Here is an 18,544-nt window from a genome sequence, read left to right on the forward strand (position 1 = left end):
ATATTTACTTAGAATTTTTGAAAATAATATATATTTATTGGAATAATTTTGTTTTTGAATATATCTTTTGCACACCCACCCTAAATGAAAGAAAGGTTTCTGATGATTTTACTGTCTTCTGAGTGATCTGGTCCATAACAGACAGTTAGTTATCCTATCCATGCCATTCAAGATGACATACTGGGCTAGTCCCATTGACTGGCATTTGACCCATAGCCCTCTGAATCTTTCTTATTCTTATATCAGTCCAAATGTCTTTTAAACAGAGTAATTGTATCCCCTTCTATAGCTCCCTCCGGCAGCTCGTTCCAGATTCGGACTACCCTCTGAGTGACAGCGTTGCCCCTGAGATCCCTCCCAAATCTCCCCTCTCACCTTAAGCCTGTGCTCTCTAGTTTTAGAATCCCGTACCCTGGGGATAAAGCCTGTGAGGCATGTTATCTATGCCCCTCGTGATCTCCGACAGCTCATTAAGGTCATGCCTCTGTTCTTAATCATTTGTGGACTAAAATGGCGTAACTAACACGTAGGATTCTGTCATTTAAGAAACGTTTCTGGATTAAATGTTGTAACTTGTATCAATGCTCTATAACTCAGTCAAAAATAAAAGAGTCTGCATTGTTTTTTCACTGTAACACCCAATTCTTATGAATTCCTCATCTTTCAGGGGGCATATGAGCAGCTGCTGAAAAAGATGGAAGAAAGAATGCAGGTCGTTGAAAATAAATTAAGAAATATAAAGCTCCTACTCCAGGACAAAGTCATTCAACTCAAGGAACAGGTGTGCTGTGTGTGGTCTATTGATTTTTAAAAATATATCTCAAAATAGACTTTATGCAAAATTAAAGAATATATACAAAACAGAAACTGTGCAAAAAAACACTTTGTACATTCTCGGTATCAATGGTGTCATACTCACCAGTTTTTGTACCTATCCTTAAACAATCCATGTTCTCCAGAGATGCTGCCTGACCCGCTGAGTTACTCCAGCACTTTGTGTCTTTTTTAAAAACAAATCACCCTTGCCACTCACGTGATCAATGTCCAAAATATAGCTCGCCTCACAAATTTGTGTGTCATTTACCGTGTTGAATCTGCTCGTTGCTCCAGTTACATTGAAAGCAGGAGACAATTTGGACCAGTCCAGCGAAGAAACACCTTAACCCTCTGCCCTCTAGTTCTACAAGCCTCTGCCCTCTAGTTTTAGATTCCTCTGCCCTCTAGTTTTAGAAGCCTCTGTCCTCTAGTTTTAGATTCCTCTGCCCTCCAGTTTTAGAAGCCTCTGCCCACTAGTTTTAGAAGTCTCTGCCCTCTAGTTTTAGAAGCCTCTGCCCTCTAGTTTCAGATTCCTCTGCCCTCTAGTTTTAGATTCCTCTGCCCTCTAGTTTTAGAAGCCTCTGCCCTCTAGTTTTAGATTCCTCTGCCCTCTAGTTTTAGAAGTCTCTGCCCTCTAGTTTTAGAAGCCTCTGCCCGCTAGTTTTAGATTCCTCTGCCCTCCTCTAGTTTTAGATTCCTCTGCCCTCTAGTTTTAGAAGTCTCTGCCCTCTAGTTTTAGAAGTCTGCCCTCTAGTTTTAGACTCCTCTGCCCTCTATTTTTAGAAGCCTCTGCCCTCTACCCTCAAGGTTCCTGTTCTGTAAACACATTTTTCCTTTACTGGATTTTTTAAATGGAAAAATTTACCTATTTTTAATTGAAAATAAATATACAGTGAGGGAGAGCAATCAAATTAATCTAGATTATTCAAGTAATGATTGTAATGAAGCAGACGTTTATGTATGAAAGAAGAGGTGTGTGTCTGTGATCTCACACTTGTTTGGAAGGAGCAGTAAGTGGATTGTCTCATGTGTAACTAATGCTGAGGCTGTACAAGGCGCTGGTCAGGCCGCATTGGGAGTATTGTGAGCAATTATGGGCACCATACCTGAGGAAGGATGTGCTGGCTCTGGAGAGGATCCAGAGGAGGTTTACAAGAATGATCCCAGGAATGAGTGGGTTAGCATGTGATGAGCGTTTGTCAGCACCGGGCCTGTACTCGCTGGAGTTTAGAAGAATGAAGGGGGGGACCTCATTGAAATTTACAGAATAGTGAAAGGCTTGGATAGAGTGGATGTGGAGAGGATGTTTCCACTAGTGGGAGTCTAGGACTAGAGGTCACAGTCTCAGAATTAAAGGACGTTCCTTAGGAAGATGATGGAGGAATTTCTTTAGTCAGAGGGTGGTGAAACTGTGGAATTCTTTGCCACAGAAGGCTGTGGAGGCCAAGTCAGTGGATATTTTAAAGGCAGAGATAGATAGATTCTTGATCAGTACGGGTGTCAGAGGTTATGGGGAGAAGGCAGGAGAATGGGGTTAGGAAGGAGAGATGGATCAGCCATGATTGAATGGCGGAGTAGACTTGATGGGCCGAATGGCCGAATTCTGCTCCTGTCACTGATGACCTTATGACCTGTTGATTCCCAGCTGTCGAAGAACATGAAGGCAGATGAAATGGTGAAGGACCTGTACGTCGAAAATGCTCAGCTCTTCAAGGCCCTGGAAATGTCAGAGCAAAGACAGAAGACGACGGAGAAGAAGAACTACCTGCTGGAGGAGAACATCGCGGGGCTGAACAAGCTGCTGAAGGAGCTAAGTGCACCTTCGCTGTCGGCAGCCTCCACTTGCTATTCATCGTAACGCAGCCCGTAAACGAAGCCCTGCACGGCAGGGACAAAGCTTGAACACTACCGCACTTTATCAATCATCCAGCATATTGCGGATTTGGGAAAGCACTGAGCGCTTGCCAATAATCCGTCCCGAACACAGCGCTCCGAGAGGCTGGAGGTCCTTCAGGCCTCAAAACGCTGGAGTAACTCAGCGGGTCAGGCAGCATCTCTGGAGGAGACAAAATCAGGAGAGGAATAGATCGGGTAGATCATTTACCCAGAGTAGGGGAATCGAGGACCAGAGGACAAAGGTTCAAGGTGAAGGGGAAAGGATTTAATAGGAATCCGAGGGGTAACTTTTTCACACAGAGGGTGGTGGGTGTATGGAACAAGCTGCCAGAGGAGGTAGTTGAGGCTGGGACTATCCCATCGTTTAAGAAACAGTTGGACAGCTACATGGATAGAACAGGTTTGGAGGGTCATGGACCAAGCGCAGGCAAGTGGGACAAGGGTGGCTGGGACATTGTTGGCCAGTGTGGGCACGTTGGGCCGAAGGACCTGTTTCCACACTGTATCAATCTATGACTCTATGACACTATGAGAGGAATAGGTGGGGGAGGGATGGAGAGAGGGGATGCAAGAGTTGGAGGAGGCCCAGGACAGAAAGGTCAGTAGGGGAGTTAAAGTGTTTGGCAACCGGGAGATTGCATAGGCCTCAGTCCTGGGCCTCCTCCATTGTCAGAGTGAGGCCCAACACAAATTGGAGGAACAGCACCTCATATTTTGCTTGGGCAGCTTACACCCCAGCGGTTTGAACATTGACTTCTCTAACTTCAAATAACCCTTCCTCTCCCTCTCTCTTTCTCCCTCCGACCCTCCCCCACCCTCGTCTCGTACTAGTTTTACTGTTGTCCTGTTGAGTTCCTCTGTCTGTATCACCTATCTCAGCCAACAATCGACCATTGTGGGCTCCACATTTTCTTGATTACCAGTTCTTTTTTTACATATCTTCCATTCATTTCACCGAAGCACTGTCGATATCTCTCGTCTCCCTCTCCCCTGTCTCTCAGTCTGAAGAAGGGTCTCGACCCGCAACGCCACCCATTCCTTCTCTCCAGAGATGCTGCCTGTCCCGCGCTGAGTTACTCCAGCATTTAGTGGTCTGTGGTTTCAACCAGCATCTGCAGTTCCTCCCTGCACACATGTGAACCGCCGGGTGTTGGTGGGATTTCTGCTCAACGATCCCTCGAACACTGTAGGCCAAAGACTAAGCACTGTAAACGAGCGGAGATGAGCCAATCTGAAGCTGTATTTGAGGAGACAAGCCAAACAAAAGCAGCAGCTTTCCACTGTTGCAAACTGTGTACATGTTGACAACTAGCTTTTTTTTAAATCCAAAGTATTAACGTTGATTATTTAACTGTAAAATATGCATTATTTTTAACTTATGAAGTTTGTAAGCAAGAATATAAAGTGGTACGAAGAAGAAGTTTGGAGGGGGGAAATGTTTGTGTTGATATTTGTGATTCTTCTGTGCCGAACAATCCGATGAAACTTGTCACAGTGTTAGTGTTTCAAACTTCTGGAAACCCCTTTAACATGCAAAAGTATCATATTATCTAATATTTAATTTTGTACAAAATAAACATTCTCGAGTACAGAAACCAATCGTCTTTCTCTCAACGCTGACTGGAACAACACAGAGATAGCTTATAGATTATAAATTGCATATGGAGTGGTCCATTCAGGTCTTGCTAAACCCTTGTGTGTAGGAAGTGGATGCTTCAAATACGACAATGGTGATCTAGTGTGAATGGGTGCTCGATGATCGCCATGGACCCGGTGGGTCAAGGGCCTGTTTCCCCCCCCCCGACCCCCTCTTGACCATTTTCAGTCTGAAGAAGGGTCCCGACCCGAAACGTCACCCATCCTTTTTCTCCAGAGATGCTGCCTGTCCCGCTGAGTTACGCCGGCACTTTGTGCCTATCTTCAGAATAAACCAGCATCCTGTCTACACAGCTTGATTGTGATCATGTACAGTCTTTCTGTTGACTGGATGGCATGCAACAATATAGCTTCTCACTCCACCTCGACACACGTGACAATAATAAACAAAACAAACTAGTTTGGTTCACTTTAATGACACAGCATGGAAACAGGCCAAATGTGTAGACAGGATGCTGCTTTATTCTGAAGATAGGTGACGTTTGGGGTCGAGACCCTTCTTCAGACTGAAACCTCACCTATTCATTCTATCCTGAGATGCTGCCTGTCCCGCTGAGTTTCTCCAGCATTTTGTGTCCATTTTCGGTGTAAAGCACCATCTGCAGTTCCCAACCAAAAACAGTCCTGTCTACACATTTGGCCTGTTTCCATGCTGTGTCATTAAAGTGAACCAAACTAGTTTGTTTTGTTTATTATTGTCACGTGGATCGAGGTGGAGTGAGAAGCTATATTGTGTTGCGTGCCAACCAGTCAACAGAAAGACTGCACATGATCACAATCAAGCTGTCCACAGAGTATAGATACAGGATAAAGGGAATAGGTGCAAGGTGAAGTCGACAGGACAAGATGAGACAAAAGGAGATGCAATGAAAACGTATCAGAAACCAAAAGGTATGTGGAGGTGGAGGGTTTCCGAGGATCTGGGGGAAAGTTTTTAATGCATATTTAGCGGCTAACCTCCCTAAAAAGTGGGCGAATACCAACATTGCAGTTAGGTGGAAATCTGTGAAATATCAGATGATGAACACAGCAAAAGATTAAGTGTTCAGGGGTTTGATCGTGTGTGAAGTGGATGAACTGCCGAGCTGGCATTGAACATCGCAGGTAGCATCAGCCTGGCTCGACAACTCGAACGCTCAGGAACGAAGGAAAATACAGAGAGTGGTGGGCACTGGCCGGTCCATCACGGGTACTGACCTCCCCACCATCGATGGGATCTACAGAGAGTGGTGGGCACTGCCTGGTCCATCACGGGCACTGACCTCCCCACCATCGATGGGATCTACAGAGAGTGATGGGCACTGGCCGGTCCATCACGGGTACTGACCTCCCCACCATCGATGGGATCTACAGAGAGTGGTGGGCACTGCCTGGTCCATCACGGGTACTGACCTCCCCACCATCGATGGGATCTACAGAGGGTGGTGGGCACTGCCCGGTCCATCACGGGTACTGACCTCCCCACCATCGATGGGATCTACAGGAGGCGCTGCCTCAGAAAGGCAGCCAGCGTCATCAGAGACCCACACCACCCTGGCCATGCTCTCATCCCACAGCTACCATCGGGAAGAAGGAAGAGGAGCCTGAAAACCGTGACCTCCAGGTTCAAGAACATCTTCTTCCCAGCAGTCATCAGGCTCGTAAACCACATTACAACACTAACCTCAGCAACCTGTATCTTTGGTTGCACTACTGACTTTAGTTTTGCACTGTTATGTTTAACTTGTATTACTGTTAGTAATTTATTGATTATTCTATATTTATCTGTGTGTGTTTTGCATCAATAGGCCTGGTAAGCTGCAGTAAGACTTTCACTGTTCTTCACATGACAATTAAACACTCTTGATTAGTAAAAGAAGCAAAGAGGGCATTGTGTAATTGTGCCCGGCATTTTTGTCATTCCCCCTGGGGCAATGCATTGGCGACTAACATTGCGCCATCTATATACTAAAACTCTCGTTTGTTTGTTTGTTTGTTCCTGAACTACAGCCAAAACGGTGCACGATAGCGTGACAATTTTAGGCCCACCTTACTCACCGTCGTCCCTTTGGTGCTAATGGAAGAAGTTTCATTGAAATCGGTGCTATATATTTAAAGTTATTCACATTTTAAAGTTTAAATCTATCTCCTAGGGAGAGAGGGGGGGGGTGGAGGGAGGGGGAAGGAGGGGGTGAGGGAGGGGAGGGGAGAGGGGGGAGGAGAGGGTGCTGCACCAATGCAGGAGAGGTTTGGGCCCAATGGGTCCACTTGGTGTAGTTGTTTATAAAGGGAGTGGCGGATAACGTGAGTAAGTATGTTTCAGTTAGTTTAATTTTGATGTTGGATATTGACAATAGACAATAGACAATAGGTGCAGGAGGAGGCCATTCAGCCCTTCGAGCCAGCACCGCCATTCAATGCGATCATGGCTGATCACTCTCAATCAGTACTCCGTTCCTGACTTCTACCCATACCCCCTCACTCCGCTATCCTTAAGAGCTCTATCCAGCTCTCTCTTGAAAGCATCCAACGAACTGGCCTCCACTGCCTTCTGAGGCAGAGAATTCCACACCTTCACCACTCTCTGACTGAAAAAGTTCTTCCTCATCTCTGTTCTAAATGGCCTACCCCTTATTCTTAAACTGTGGCCCCTGGTTCTGGACTCCCCCAACATTGGGAACATGTTTCCTGCCTCTAATGTGTCCAATCCCCTAATTATCTTATATGTTTCAATAAGATCCCCCCTCATCCTTCTAAATTCCAGTGTATACAAGCCCAATCGCTCCAGCCTTTCAACATACGACAATAGACAATAGACAATAGACAATAGATGCAGGAGTAGGCCATTCAGCCCTTCGAGCCAGCACCGCCATTCAATGCGATCATGGCTGATCACTCTCAATCAGTACCCCGTTCCTGCCTTCTCCCCATACCCCCTCACTCCGCTATCCTTAAGAGCTCTATCCAGCTCTCTCTTGAAAGCATCCAACGAACTGGCCTCCACTGCCTTCTGAGGCAGAGAATTCCACACCTTCACCACTCTCTGACTGAAAAAGTTCTTCCTCATCTCCGTTCTAAATGGCCTACCCCTTATTCTTAAACTGTGGCCCCTTGTTCTGGACTCCCCCAACATTGGGAACATGTTTCCTGCCTCTAATGTGTCCAATCCCCTAATTATCTTATATGTTTCAATAAGATCCCCCCTCATCCTTCTAAATTCCAGTGTATACAAGCCCAATCGCTCCAGCCTTTCAACATACGACAGTCCCGCCATTCCGGGAATTAACCTAGTGAACCTACGCTGCACGCCCTCCATAGCAAGAATATCCTTCCTCAAATTTGGAGACCAAAACTGCACACAGTACTCCAGGTGCGGTCTCACCAGGGCCCGGTACAACTGTAGAAGGACCTCTTTGCTCCTATACTCAACTCCTCTTGTTACGAAGGCCAACATTCCATTGGCTTTCTTCACTGCCTGCTGTACCTGCATGCTTCCTTTCATTGACTGATGCACTAGGACACCCAGATCCCCCTCCTCCTAACTTGACACCATTCAGATAATAATCTGCCTTTCTATTCTTACTGCCAAAGTGAATAACCTCACACTTATCTACATTAAACTGCATCTGCCATGTATCCGTCCACTCACACAACCTGTCCAAGTCACCCTGCAGCCTTATTGCATCTTCCTCACAATTCACACTACCCCCCAGCTTAGTATCATCTGCAAATTTGCTAATGGTACTTTTAATCCCTTCGTCTAAGTCATTAATGTATATCGTAAATAGCTGGGGTCCCAGCACCGAACCTTGCGGTACCCCACTGGTCACTGCCTGCCATTCCGAAAGGCACCCATTTATCCCCACTCTTTGCTTTCTGTCTGTCAACCAATTTTCTATCCATGTCAGTACCCTACCCCCAATACCATGTGCCCTAATTTTGCCCACTAATCTCCTATGTGGGACCTTGTCGAAGGCTTTCTGAAAGTCGAGGTACACCACATCCACTGACTCTCCCCTGTCAATTTTCCTAGTTACATCCTCAAAAAATTCCAGTAGATTTGTCAAGCATGATTTCCCCTTCGTAAATCCATGCTGACTCGGAATGATCCCGTTACTGCTATCCAAATGCTCAGCAATTTCGTCTTTTATAATTGACTCCAGCATCTTCCCCACCACGGATGTCAGACTAACTGGTCTATAATTACCCGTTTTCTCTCTCCCTCCTTTCTTAAAAAGTGGGATAACATTTGCTATCCTCCAATCCACAGGAACTGATCCTGAATCTATAGAACATTGAAAAATGATCTCCAATGCTTCCACTATTCCTAGAGCCACCTCCTTAAGTACCCTGGGATGCAGACCATCAGGCCCTGGGGATTTATCAGCCTTCAGTCCCATCAGTCTACCCAAAACCATTTCCTGCCTAATGTGGATTTCCTTCAGTTCCTCCATCACCCTAGGTTCTCCGGCCCCTAGAACATTTGGGAGATTGTGTGTATCTTCCTCAGTGAAGACAGATCTAAAGTAACGGTTTAACTCGATGACAGTCCCGCCATTCCGGGAATTAACCTAGTAAACCTACGCTGCACGCCCTCCATAGCAAGAATATCCTTCCTCAAATTTGGAGACCAAAACTGCACACAGTACTCCAGGTGCGGTCTCACTAGGGCCCTGTACAACTGTAGAAGGACCTCTTTTCTCCTATACTCAACTCCTCTTGTTATGAAGGCCAACATTCCATTGGCTTTCTTCACTGCCTGCTGTACCTGCATGCTTCCTTTCATTGACTGATGCACTAGGACACCCAGATCACGTTGAACTCCCCCTCCTCCTAACTTGACACCATTCAGATAATAATCTGCCTTTCTATTCTTACTTCCAAAGTGAATAACCTCACACTTATCTACATTAAACTGCATCTGCCATAATCTATTCTCAGGAACAGCATTAGCCTCCATGTGGAAAAGCAGGGATTGTTCACCATGAGATTAGTTTTTAAGTTTAGTTTAAAGATACAGCGCGGAAACAGGCCCTTCGGCCCATCGGATCGGCACCGACCAGCGATCCCCGCACATTATCACTATCCTACACACACCAGGGACAATTTACATTTATACCAAGCCAATGAACCTACAATCCTGTACGTGTTTGGAGTGTGGGAGGAAGCCGGGGCACCCAGAGAAAACTCACACAGGGGATAATGTTCAAACTCCGTACAGACAGCAGCCGTAGGCAGGATTGAACCCGGGTCTCTGGCGCTGTGAGGAAGCAACTGCGCCACCGTGCGGCAGGATTGTTGGGGCAAGATCACCTCTGCCTCGGGACGAGATGTTTTGGGAGGTTCACGCGGACAGGAGGTGAGGGGTTGTACATTTTACATGGACTTTCACATGAACAGGGTAACAGTAAGTAAATGCAAAGCTGCTGGCTGCTGTGACAGTGAAGAGACCAGCGCGGACTGAAGCTGATCGATGTGAAAGTCTTCCTCAAAGATACTAGAGGAACAAGATGGACCACTCCGTTGAAATCGCCTATACTGAAGTGTAGTACACAAAGTGTTGTACTTCGTGGTGCCTAGATTTAGGCTCCAGTCATTTCGATGGCATGGGTTCGGATCCCACCGCTGCCACCATGTTGTGCTTCGTGGTCCGGTATCTGTTATGCCTTTGTTATGACTCTGGACTGACCACAAGTACACGTGTTTAAAGGTTTGAAAGCTGGAACTTAAATCCAGGCTGTTTATTCCACGGCCACCTTTAACCAGAGTGCCCACCAATATCATGTCATTCTCTTATGTACACGTTACCTCGCGGGCAAACAAAGTAGTCCTTGTGATACAACAAAGTAGTCCTTGCAACATCACAACACAAAGGAGCCATTTTAGTAAGCAAAGCCCGTCGTTCGCTATGCCTCTCGCAATGTAATCAGTGTTGAGGGGGAACAGTATGTGTGATGATACCATTAAAATGCAGAATATATCTCATCTATCAATTCACAGATTTTTGTTATTTTTCTTTTAAAATATTTCTGCAAGTTTCTGCCTACTAAAATGGCGCCATGACACACTACAGTTTTTAGGGTCGAGTGGTCTATCTTGTTCCTCTAGTATCTTTGGCCTTCATTGAGCACAACCACGGGCATTCAGGAGGGCACCTGGTGCAAGGCTCCTGGGTAAAACAAAGGGTACCTCCTGGATAAAACAGAGCTTTAATACTCTTTAAGAACAAAGATAACAGCAGGTAATTTAACATCATTTTAATAGCTCTAATGAAATTGCTTTGATATTTTTCAATCCAATCAATGGATCTGTAGTTGCAGTGAATATTCAATTCACCTTTGTTTATTCAGTCAGATTTGCTGGGAGGAAGTAATTCACAGGATGCTGGGCTGAAGAAGGGTCTCGACCTGAAACGTCACCCACTCCTTCTCTCCAGAGATGCCGCCTGTCCCACTGAGTTGCTCCAGATTTTTGTGTCTATCTTTGGTGTAAACCGGCATCTGCAGTTCCTTCCTACCTAATTCACAGGATGAATGTGTTCATCTCCCCAGAATACCCAGTCTCCAGTCAGAGGTGACCTCTCTCCAGCAATCCCGGGGTGAAGGTCCCTGAACTAGTTGTGCATTTCTGCATGGAGGCTGATTGAAGTACTGTGTGCACCAGCGTTTGGGACATGCGTGGAAGCACAGAACCCCTGGGACCAGCGCCTGGCACCTCCACCTGGAACTCCTTGATGGGACCTCTCCCTGGGACCCCTAGATGGGACCTCTACCTGGAACCTCTAGATGGGACCTCTAGACTGGACCTCTAGATGGGACCTCTAGATGGGACCTTGAGTTGGGACCTCTAGATGGGACCCCTAGACGGGACCTCCCCCTGAGACCTCTACCTGAGTCCCCTGGATGGGACCTCTAGGTGGGACCTCAAGCTGGAACCTCTAGATGGGACCTCCAGTTGGGACTTCTAGTTGGGACCTCTAGATGGGACCTCTACCTGGGACTCCTAGATGGGACCTCCCCCAGAGACCTCTACCTGAGACCCCTGGATGGGACCTCTAGATTGGATCTCTAGTTGGTTCCTCTAGATGGGACCTCTGGATGGAACCTCTAAATGGGACCTCTAGTTGGGACCTGTAGGTGGGACTTGTAGATGGGACCTCTAGTTGGGACCTGTAGGTGGGACTTGTAGATGGGACCTGTATATGGGACCTCTAGTTGGGACCTCTAGATGGGACTTGTTGATGGAACCTGTAGATGGGACCTGTAGATGGAACCTGTAGATGGGACCTGTAGACACAAAATGCTGGAGTAACTCAGCGGGTCGGGCAGCATCTCGGGAGAGAAGGAATGGGTGACCTTTCGGGCCAAGACCCTTCTTCTGACTGATGGGACCTCGAGTTGGAACCTCTAGATGGGACCTGTAGATGGGACCAGTAGATGGGACCTCTAGTTGGGACCTCTAGTTGGGACCTGTAGATGGAACCTGTAGATGGAACCTGAAGATGGAACCTGTAGATGGGACCGGTAGATGGAACCTGTAGATGGGACCGGCAGATGGGACCTGTAGATGGGACCTCTAGTTGGGACCAGTAGATGGGACCTGTAGATGTCACCTGTAAATGTCTGCAGCAAAGATAATAGAGCGGAGCAGGATAGACCACTCCATACTGAAGTGTAGTACGCAATGGAGCGGAACGTACGCCATTTTAGTAAGCAAAACACGCTGTCCGTTATGCCTCTCGCACTGTAATCAGTGTTGTGGGGAACAGTGTGTGTGATGATACCATAAAATTGCAGAATATATCTCATCTATCAATTCACAGATTTTTGTTATTTTTCTCTGTAAATGTTTTCCCCCTGCTTAATCTCTCTGGTTTTATTCTTTCTTGCTGTTTCTGTCCATTTCCCTCCCATCCTCCCATCCTCCCTCCCCAGCCCCCTCCCATCCTCCCTCCCCAGCCCCCTCCCCAGCCCCCTCCCCAGCCCCCTCCCCAGCCCCCTCCCATCCTCCCTCCCCAGCCCCCTCCCATCCTCCCTCCCCAGCCCCCTCCCATCCTCCCATCCTCCCATCCTCCCATCCTCCCTCCCCAGCCCCCTCCCCAGCCCCCTCCCCAGCCCCCTCCCCAGCCCCCTCCCCAGCCCCCTCCCCAGCCCCCTCCCCAGCCCCCTCTTTTGCGCAGTTTCCATTGTTTTGCTCCCATGATCAGAAGCGACTTTGATTTAAGGCAACGCTCTATTTCTCTCTTTATCTTATTTTTCACATGATGTACATAAACTATAAAGGCAATTCCACCTTTATGGTTTATGCCTATAGTTTAATTAGATATATATATACATATATAGTTTTTTCCTTGTGATTTCCCTAATAATTTATTTTTCTTTATCTCTCTCAGCCATGATCGCATTGAATGGCGGTGCTGGCTCAAAGGGCTGAATGGCCTACTCCTATATATATATTATATCTCTCTCTCTCTCTCTCTCTCTCTCTCTCTCTCTCTCTCTCTCTCTCTCTCTCTCTCTCTCTCTCTCTCTAAAATAACTATGAACACCAGTCAAGATATTTTTTCATTCTATATTAGTGTAATAAAATGTAATGCATACATCCCTACACTGATACAGAAGTGCTAGCTTTAGACATGAATAATGTACATTACTACTGTAGCGACCATAGAGAATGGTCCAGGTCGTCGAACCCTCAGATTGGCCAGCGAGGTCACGTGTGAACGCGACCATGGGGATTGGTCCAGGGAGCGACATCGCTGATTGGCCAGCGTGGTCATGTGCGCTTTTGGCGCCCGAAATGTTCAGTTCGGCGAAGTCTTCGAAGAAGACAGTAAGTTTTTGATGGTTGTCCTTTACCTTGTTGTTTAACTCTGTATTGGAATATTGCGGCTGCAATAAACTTCTTCTACAACCAACAAGTTTTCGGACTCGCCATATTGGTGACCCCGACGTGATCTGGACGATCACCGACTATGCAGGGACACGACGCCTCGTTGTTGATTGCCGCGCCTGGCACACCGGAGTTAAGCGCGGTAAGCGTTCACCTTCCGTTGTTTTGGACACATTCACCGCAATCTTGGTTTGTCCACACCGAAGCTCAATTTCATATAAAGAAGATATCGGACGACTCCACGATGTATTACTACCTCGTCAGCGCTCTATTACCGGAGACGACCACACGCGTGATGCGGTTCATCGTTAATCCGCCTGCGGAAAACAAGTACGAGGCCATGAAGAAAGTGTTACTGCGAACCTTTGGGTTTAATAGGCATGATTGCGCTGCAAGACTTCTGCACCTACCGGATCTCGGAGATCGACGGCCTTACGTTCTCATGTCCGAAATGATGATGCTAGCCGGTGAGCATACGGATTGCCTTATGTTCGAACAGGCATTCCGAGAGAAGCTTCCTGAGGATGTCCGACTGCTGCTCACGGATTGTTCTTTTAAGGACCCCGAAGCATATGCAGCGAAAGCGGACGCGCTCATAGCGGCTAAAAACAAGGCAAGCGGTTCGATCAACAAGGTCTCGACATCAGTGACCACGCCACAGCGACATCAAGATGGCGCCGCGTCTCCCGCCATTTCTCCGAAAGCCCGCCAAAAAGATCCGCACAAGCGCGGCTGGTGCTATTATCACCTACGATGGGGTAGCGAATCCCGCAACTGCCGCTCACCTTGTACCTTCGCGGGAAATGCCTCGGCCGATCGTACATAGGGGCAGTTACGATTGGCCAGAACCGACGCCTCTACGTCCATGATCGATTCACGGACACAGAATTTTTGGTGGACATGGGAGCCATCGTCAGTATAGTGCCGCCGACCGACCTCGAAACCAGAACGGGTAAGACAGGTCCCACCCTCATCGCGGTTAATGGCAGCCCCATTCGCACTTTCGGTATACGGAAGATGTCCCTTGTGTTAGGCCTCCGCACGTACGAATGGCCATTCATCATAGCCGACGTCAGACAAGCGATCCTGGGCGCAGATTTTCTCTGGGCTTTTTCACTGGTCCCTGATGTCCGCGGTAACGACCTCCGACCCTCCGCCGGAGAGGAGCCCGTCGCTCCGACAATCGCCTCCCCGCCCTGCCCTACTGTCCAGGCCGTCGTCGCGGCCCCTGACTCGTATGCTGAGATCCTGGCGGAGTTTCCAGAGCTGCTCATCCAACGTTTTGACACGCCTTCGGCCAAGCACGGCGTGGTCCATCACATCCGCACCGAAGGCCCTCCCGTTTTCGCTCGGGCCAGGAGACTACCGCCAGACAAACTGGTGGTGGCACGGGCGGAATTTAGGAAGATGGAGGAAATGGGAATTGTCCGTCAGTCCGACAGCCCGTGGGCCTCGCCGTTGCATATGGTCTCCAAGGCATCTGGGGGGTGGAGACCATGTGGCGATTATCGGCGTCTCAATGCTGTCACCACGGCTGATCGCTACCCCATACCGCACCTACAGGACTTTTCGTCTGGGCTGGAAGGAGCGGTGGTGTTCTCCAAAATCGATTTGGTGCGAGGATACCACCAGATTCCGGTGCGACCGGAGGACATACAGAAAACTGCAACGATTACTCCGTTCGGGTTGTTTGAATGGTTGCGTATGCCTTTCGGTTTAAAGAACGCGGCACAGGCTTTCCAACGACTGATGGACCATGTGGGCCGGGGTTTACCCTTTTTGTTTATTTATTTAGATGACATCCTGGTCGCCAGCCCCTCAGTGCAGGAACACCAGGTCCACTTGCGGACTGTGTTCCAGCGGCTCCAAGACCACGGGCTCATTATCCAACCCTCCAAGTGTCAATTCGGCCTCCCTTCTCTTGATTTTCTAGGGCACAGAATTACCCCTGCCGGCGCCTCCCCTTTGCCCGAGAAGGTGGAGGCTATCCGGGCATTTCCCAGGCCCACCACAGTAAAAGGACTACAGGAGTTCGTAGGCATGGTTAATTTCTACCATAGGTTCGTTCCGGCAGCTGCGCGGGTCATGCGCCCGCTCTTCCAGTGCCTTGCGGGAAAACCGGTAGAGTTGATATGGTCCCCGGCCGCAGAGTCGGCTTTTACAGCAGCTAAGGCAGCCTTGGCAGACGCCACCATGTTGGTCCACCCGAGCCCCTCCGCCCCCACGGCCCTGACGGTTGACGCCTCTGACGTGGTGGTGGGCGGGGTCTTGGAGCAGCAGGTCGGTGGCCGTTGGCAGCCTTTGGCGTTTTTCAGCCGGCAACTAAATTCGGCTGAGCTGAAGTATAGCGCATTTGACCGAGAGCTTCTGGCCCTCTATTTAGCTGTTCGTCATTTCAGGTACTTCCTTGAGGGCCGCCCATTTGTGGCCTTTACGGACCACAAACCATTAACATTTGCATTTTTCAAATTGTCTGACCCATGGTCTGCCCGCCAACAGCGGCACCTGACTGCTATCTCCGAATTTACCACCGATGTCCGTCATGTCGCGGGTAAGCTTAATGCCGTTGCTGACGCCCTGTCTAGACCTGCTTTTTCCCCTATTTCGGCGGTGGACTGCGAGGTGGATCCCCAGGAGCTTGCGGAGGCACAGCTTCTAGCGGATACCGCTTCGGCATACCAGTCCACCACTTCGGGATTGAAGTTGGCTCAGGTAGCCTGCGGGTCGGAAGGCACAAAAGTCTGGTGCGATGTTTCTCTTCCCCGTCCCAGGCCGGTAGTACCGCCCTCCCTTCAGCGCCGGGTTTTCGATGCCATTCATGGGCTGGCGCACCCGTCCATCCGCTCCACCTCTGCTTTGGTAGCAGCTCGGTTTGTCTGGCATGGCCTACGGAAACAGGTAGCGGGTTGGGCGCGTTCCTGCGTTCCCTGTCAGACCGCTAAAGTCCAGCGCCATGTCCAGCCCCCCGTACAGGATTTCGAGGTCCCAGCAGTTCGTTTTTTCCACATCCACGTGGATTTAGTCGGGCCTTTGCCTTCCTCCCGGGGCTACACCCACCTCCTCACGGTGGTGGATCGGTTCACCCGGTGGCCAGAGGCTTTCCCATTGTCTGATATTTCGTCAGCGTCTTGTGCCAGGACTTTGGCCCTCCATTGGGTAGCTCGTTTCGGGGTCCCGGCAGTTATTACCACTGACAGGGGGCCGCAGTTCACTTCGTCCCTCTGGGCCGCGCTCGCAGAACTGTACGGTTCCAAGTTACAACCCACTACTGCATATCACCCCCAGGCAAATGGACTTGTAGAAAGGTTCCACCGTCAACTTAAGGCGTCCCTCAGTGCAAGGCTTGAAGGCCCGGACTGGGTAGACCAGCTCCCCTGGGTTCTTTTGGGCATCCGGACTGCTCCTAAGCTAGATCTCGGTGCGTCGTCCGCGGAGCTAGTATATGGCTCGACACTTCGAGTACCCGGAGACTTGTTTCCGGACCCTTCAGACCAGCTGCCTACAGTCCCATCAGTGTTAGCATCTCTCCGGGAACGGGTGGGCTCCCGGGCTCCAGTCCCGACTTCACGTCATGGGTGTCCCATGGTACATGAACCGCCTTCCCTGAAGGACTGTGAGTTTGTTTTTCTGCGAAAAGATTCCCATCGCGCCCCGTTGCAGAGGGTCTAACAAGGGCCGTTCCGGGTTTTGCGTAAGGGAACGGCTACCTTCACCTTAGACATGTGCGGCAAGAGTGAGCTCGTCTCGGTGTCCCGGCTCAAACCTGCACACTTGGATCCGGATCAACCAGTCCTGGTCGGTCAAACCCCTAGGAGAGGCCGACCTCCGTTAGTTCCGCTCAGTCCAGGACCCCCCGTTCCGGCAGTTCCTCCAGGACCCCCCGTTCCGGCAGTTCCTCCAGGACACCCCGTTCCGGCAGTTCCTCCAAGTCCGGAACCCCCGGCTCCTGTGGTTCAGGCTGTCCCTCTCCGTACTCGTTATGGTCGCGAAATCCGGCTCCCTGCTAGGTTCCGTACCTCGGGTTCTGGGGGGGGGTCATGTAGCGACCATAGAGAATGGTCCAGGTCGTCGAACTCTCAGATTGGCCAGCGAGGTCACGTGTGAACGCGACCATGGGGATTGGTCCAGGGAGCGACATCGCTGATTGGCCAGCGTGGTCATGTGCGCTTTTGGCGCCCGAAATGTTCAGTTCGGCGAAGTCTTCGAAGAAGACAGTAAGTTTTTGATGGTTGTCCTTTACCTTGTTGTTTAACTCTGTATTGGAATATTGCGGCTGCAATAAACTTCTTCCTCAACCAACAAGTTTTCGGACTCGCCATACTACCATAGTTTAGTTTTGAATTTAACATATAATTGAGGGGGTCGGTGCAATATAGTGCTCATGCATTCACACGATCCTTACCCACTACCCTACAACCTGTAAAAATTTCATATTTAAATTCAACCGATAAGTTGGTCAAATAATAGGCACCTTCTTGTTTTTTTTTGTGATTTATGGATTTTTCAAATGTGAATATCTCATGATGACACATTTGTGGGCTAGCAGCATATTGCACCAATCCCCTCAATTTTAAATAATTCAAAATTGAACTTCATAAGCAAGGATAACACTTTTTATTTCTGTCATTCATGGTAAGATTTACATCATTTTGTGTGCGATATGTACAGGGTTGCACTGTTTTGCATATCAGCTAACCAATGGAAAGATCAGGTCCTGATTTGTACCAGCTCTTCACCTTCCCCCCACTTGTCTGCAGAAGGGTCCCAGCCTGAAACATCACCCATCCTTTTTCTCCAGAGATGCTGCTTGACCCAGTGATTTACTCCACTACTGTGTCTATTTGAATTGGATTCATGCTTCTGTACCACGTCAGGCAGCATTGGTCATTTTAGTGGCTGTCAAGGGTTTTCAACTAATCAATTCACCAATTCAAATTTTCTTGGCTCTAAGTATAAAGTTAAATGTCTTTTCAATTATATTGTGAATATAAGTATAGTTAAATGTCTTTTCAATTATATTGTGCAAATGCCTAATTCTCTGCTTCCATGTCTTTTTAAAATAAAACAAAACGAGATACAGCTCGTGGAGGTGAAATTTAAATTAACAGAGAAAGCAAAGAACAGTTCATTAAATATGATCAATAATTTTGCGAAATAAGTTCATTAAATATGATCAATTGGCCTGATACAGAGTGGATCTCCAGTGCAAATATTCACTCAGTAACATCCAAAGTTTAAAGATCATGAAGCAGCAACTTCAAGAAATAGTTACAAATGTCAACTTATCCAAGAAGTTGAACAAAAA

The 18,544-nt window shown here is 48.4% G+C and overlaps 1 protein-coding gene across 5 annotated transcripts in view; it reads left to right on the top strand.

The window, feature by feature from the left end:
• Positions 1-4,307, top strand: part of nin (ninein (GSK3B interacting protein)) — a 142,582-nt gene extending 138,275 nt beyond the window's left edge. For 4 of the 5 annotated variants that reach the window (XM_078406067.1, XM_078406069.1, XM_078406070.1 and 1 more), the window contains 2 exons: positions 668-781; positions 2,462-4,307. In XM_078406067.1, coding sequence (XP_078262193.1) covers positions 668-781; positions 2,462-2,674 — 327 coding nt within the window. In that variant the 3' untranslated portion in view covers positions 2,675-4,307. The remainder of the gene's footprint in view (positions 1-667; positions 782-2,461) is intronic. The other variant, XM_078406068.1, reaches the window with a different exon arrangement.
• The last annotated feature ends 14,237 nt before the right edge of the window (positions 4,308-18,544 follow it).

Source organism: Rhinoraja longicauda, chromosome 10 (assembly GCF_053455715.1).
Source record: "Rhinoraja longicauda isolate Sanriku21f chromosome 10, sRhiLon1.1, whole genome shotgun sequence".
In the NCBI taxonomy this organism is placed as follows: Eukaryota; Metazoa; Chordata; class Chondrichthyes; order Rajiformes; family Arhynchobatidae; genus Rhinoraja; species Rhinoraja longicauda.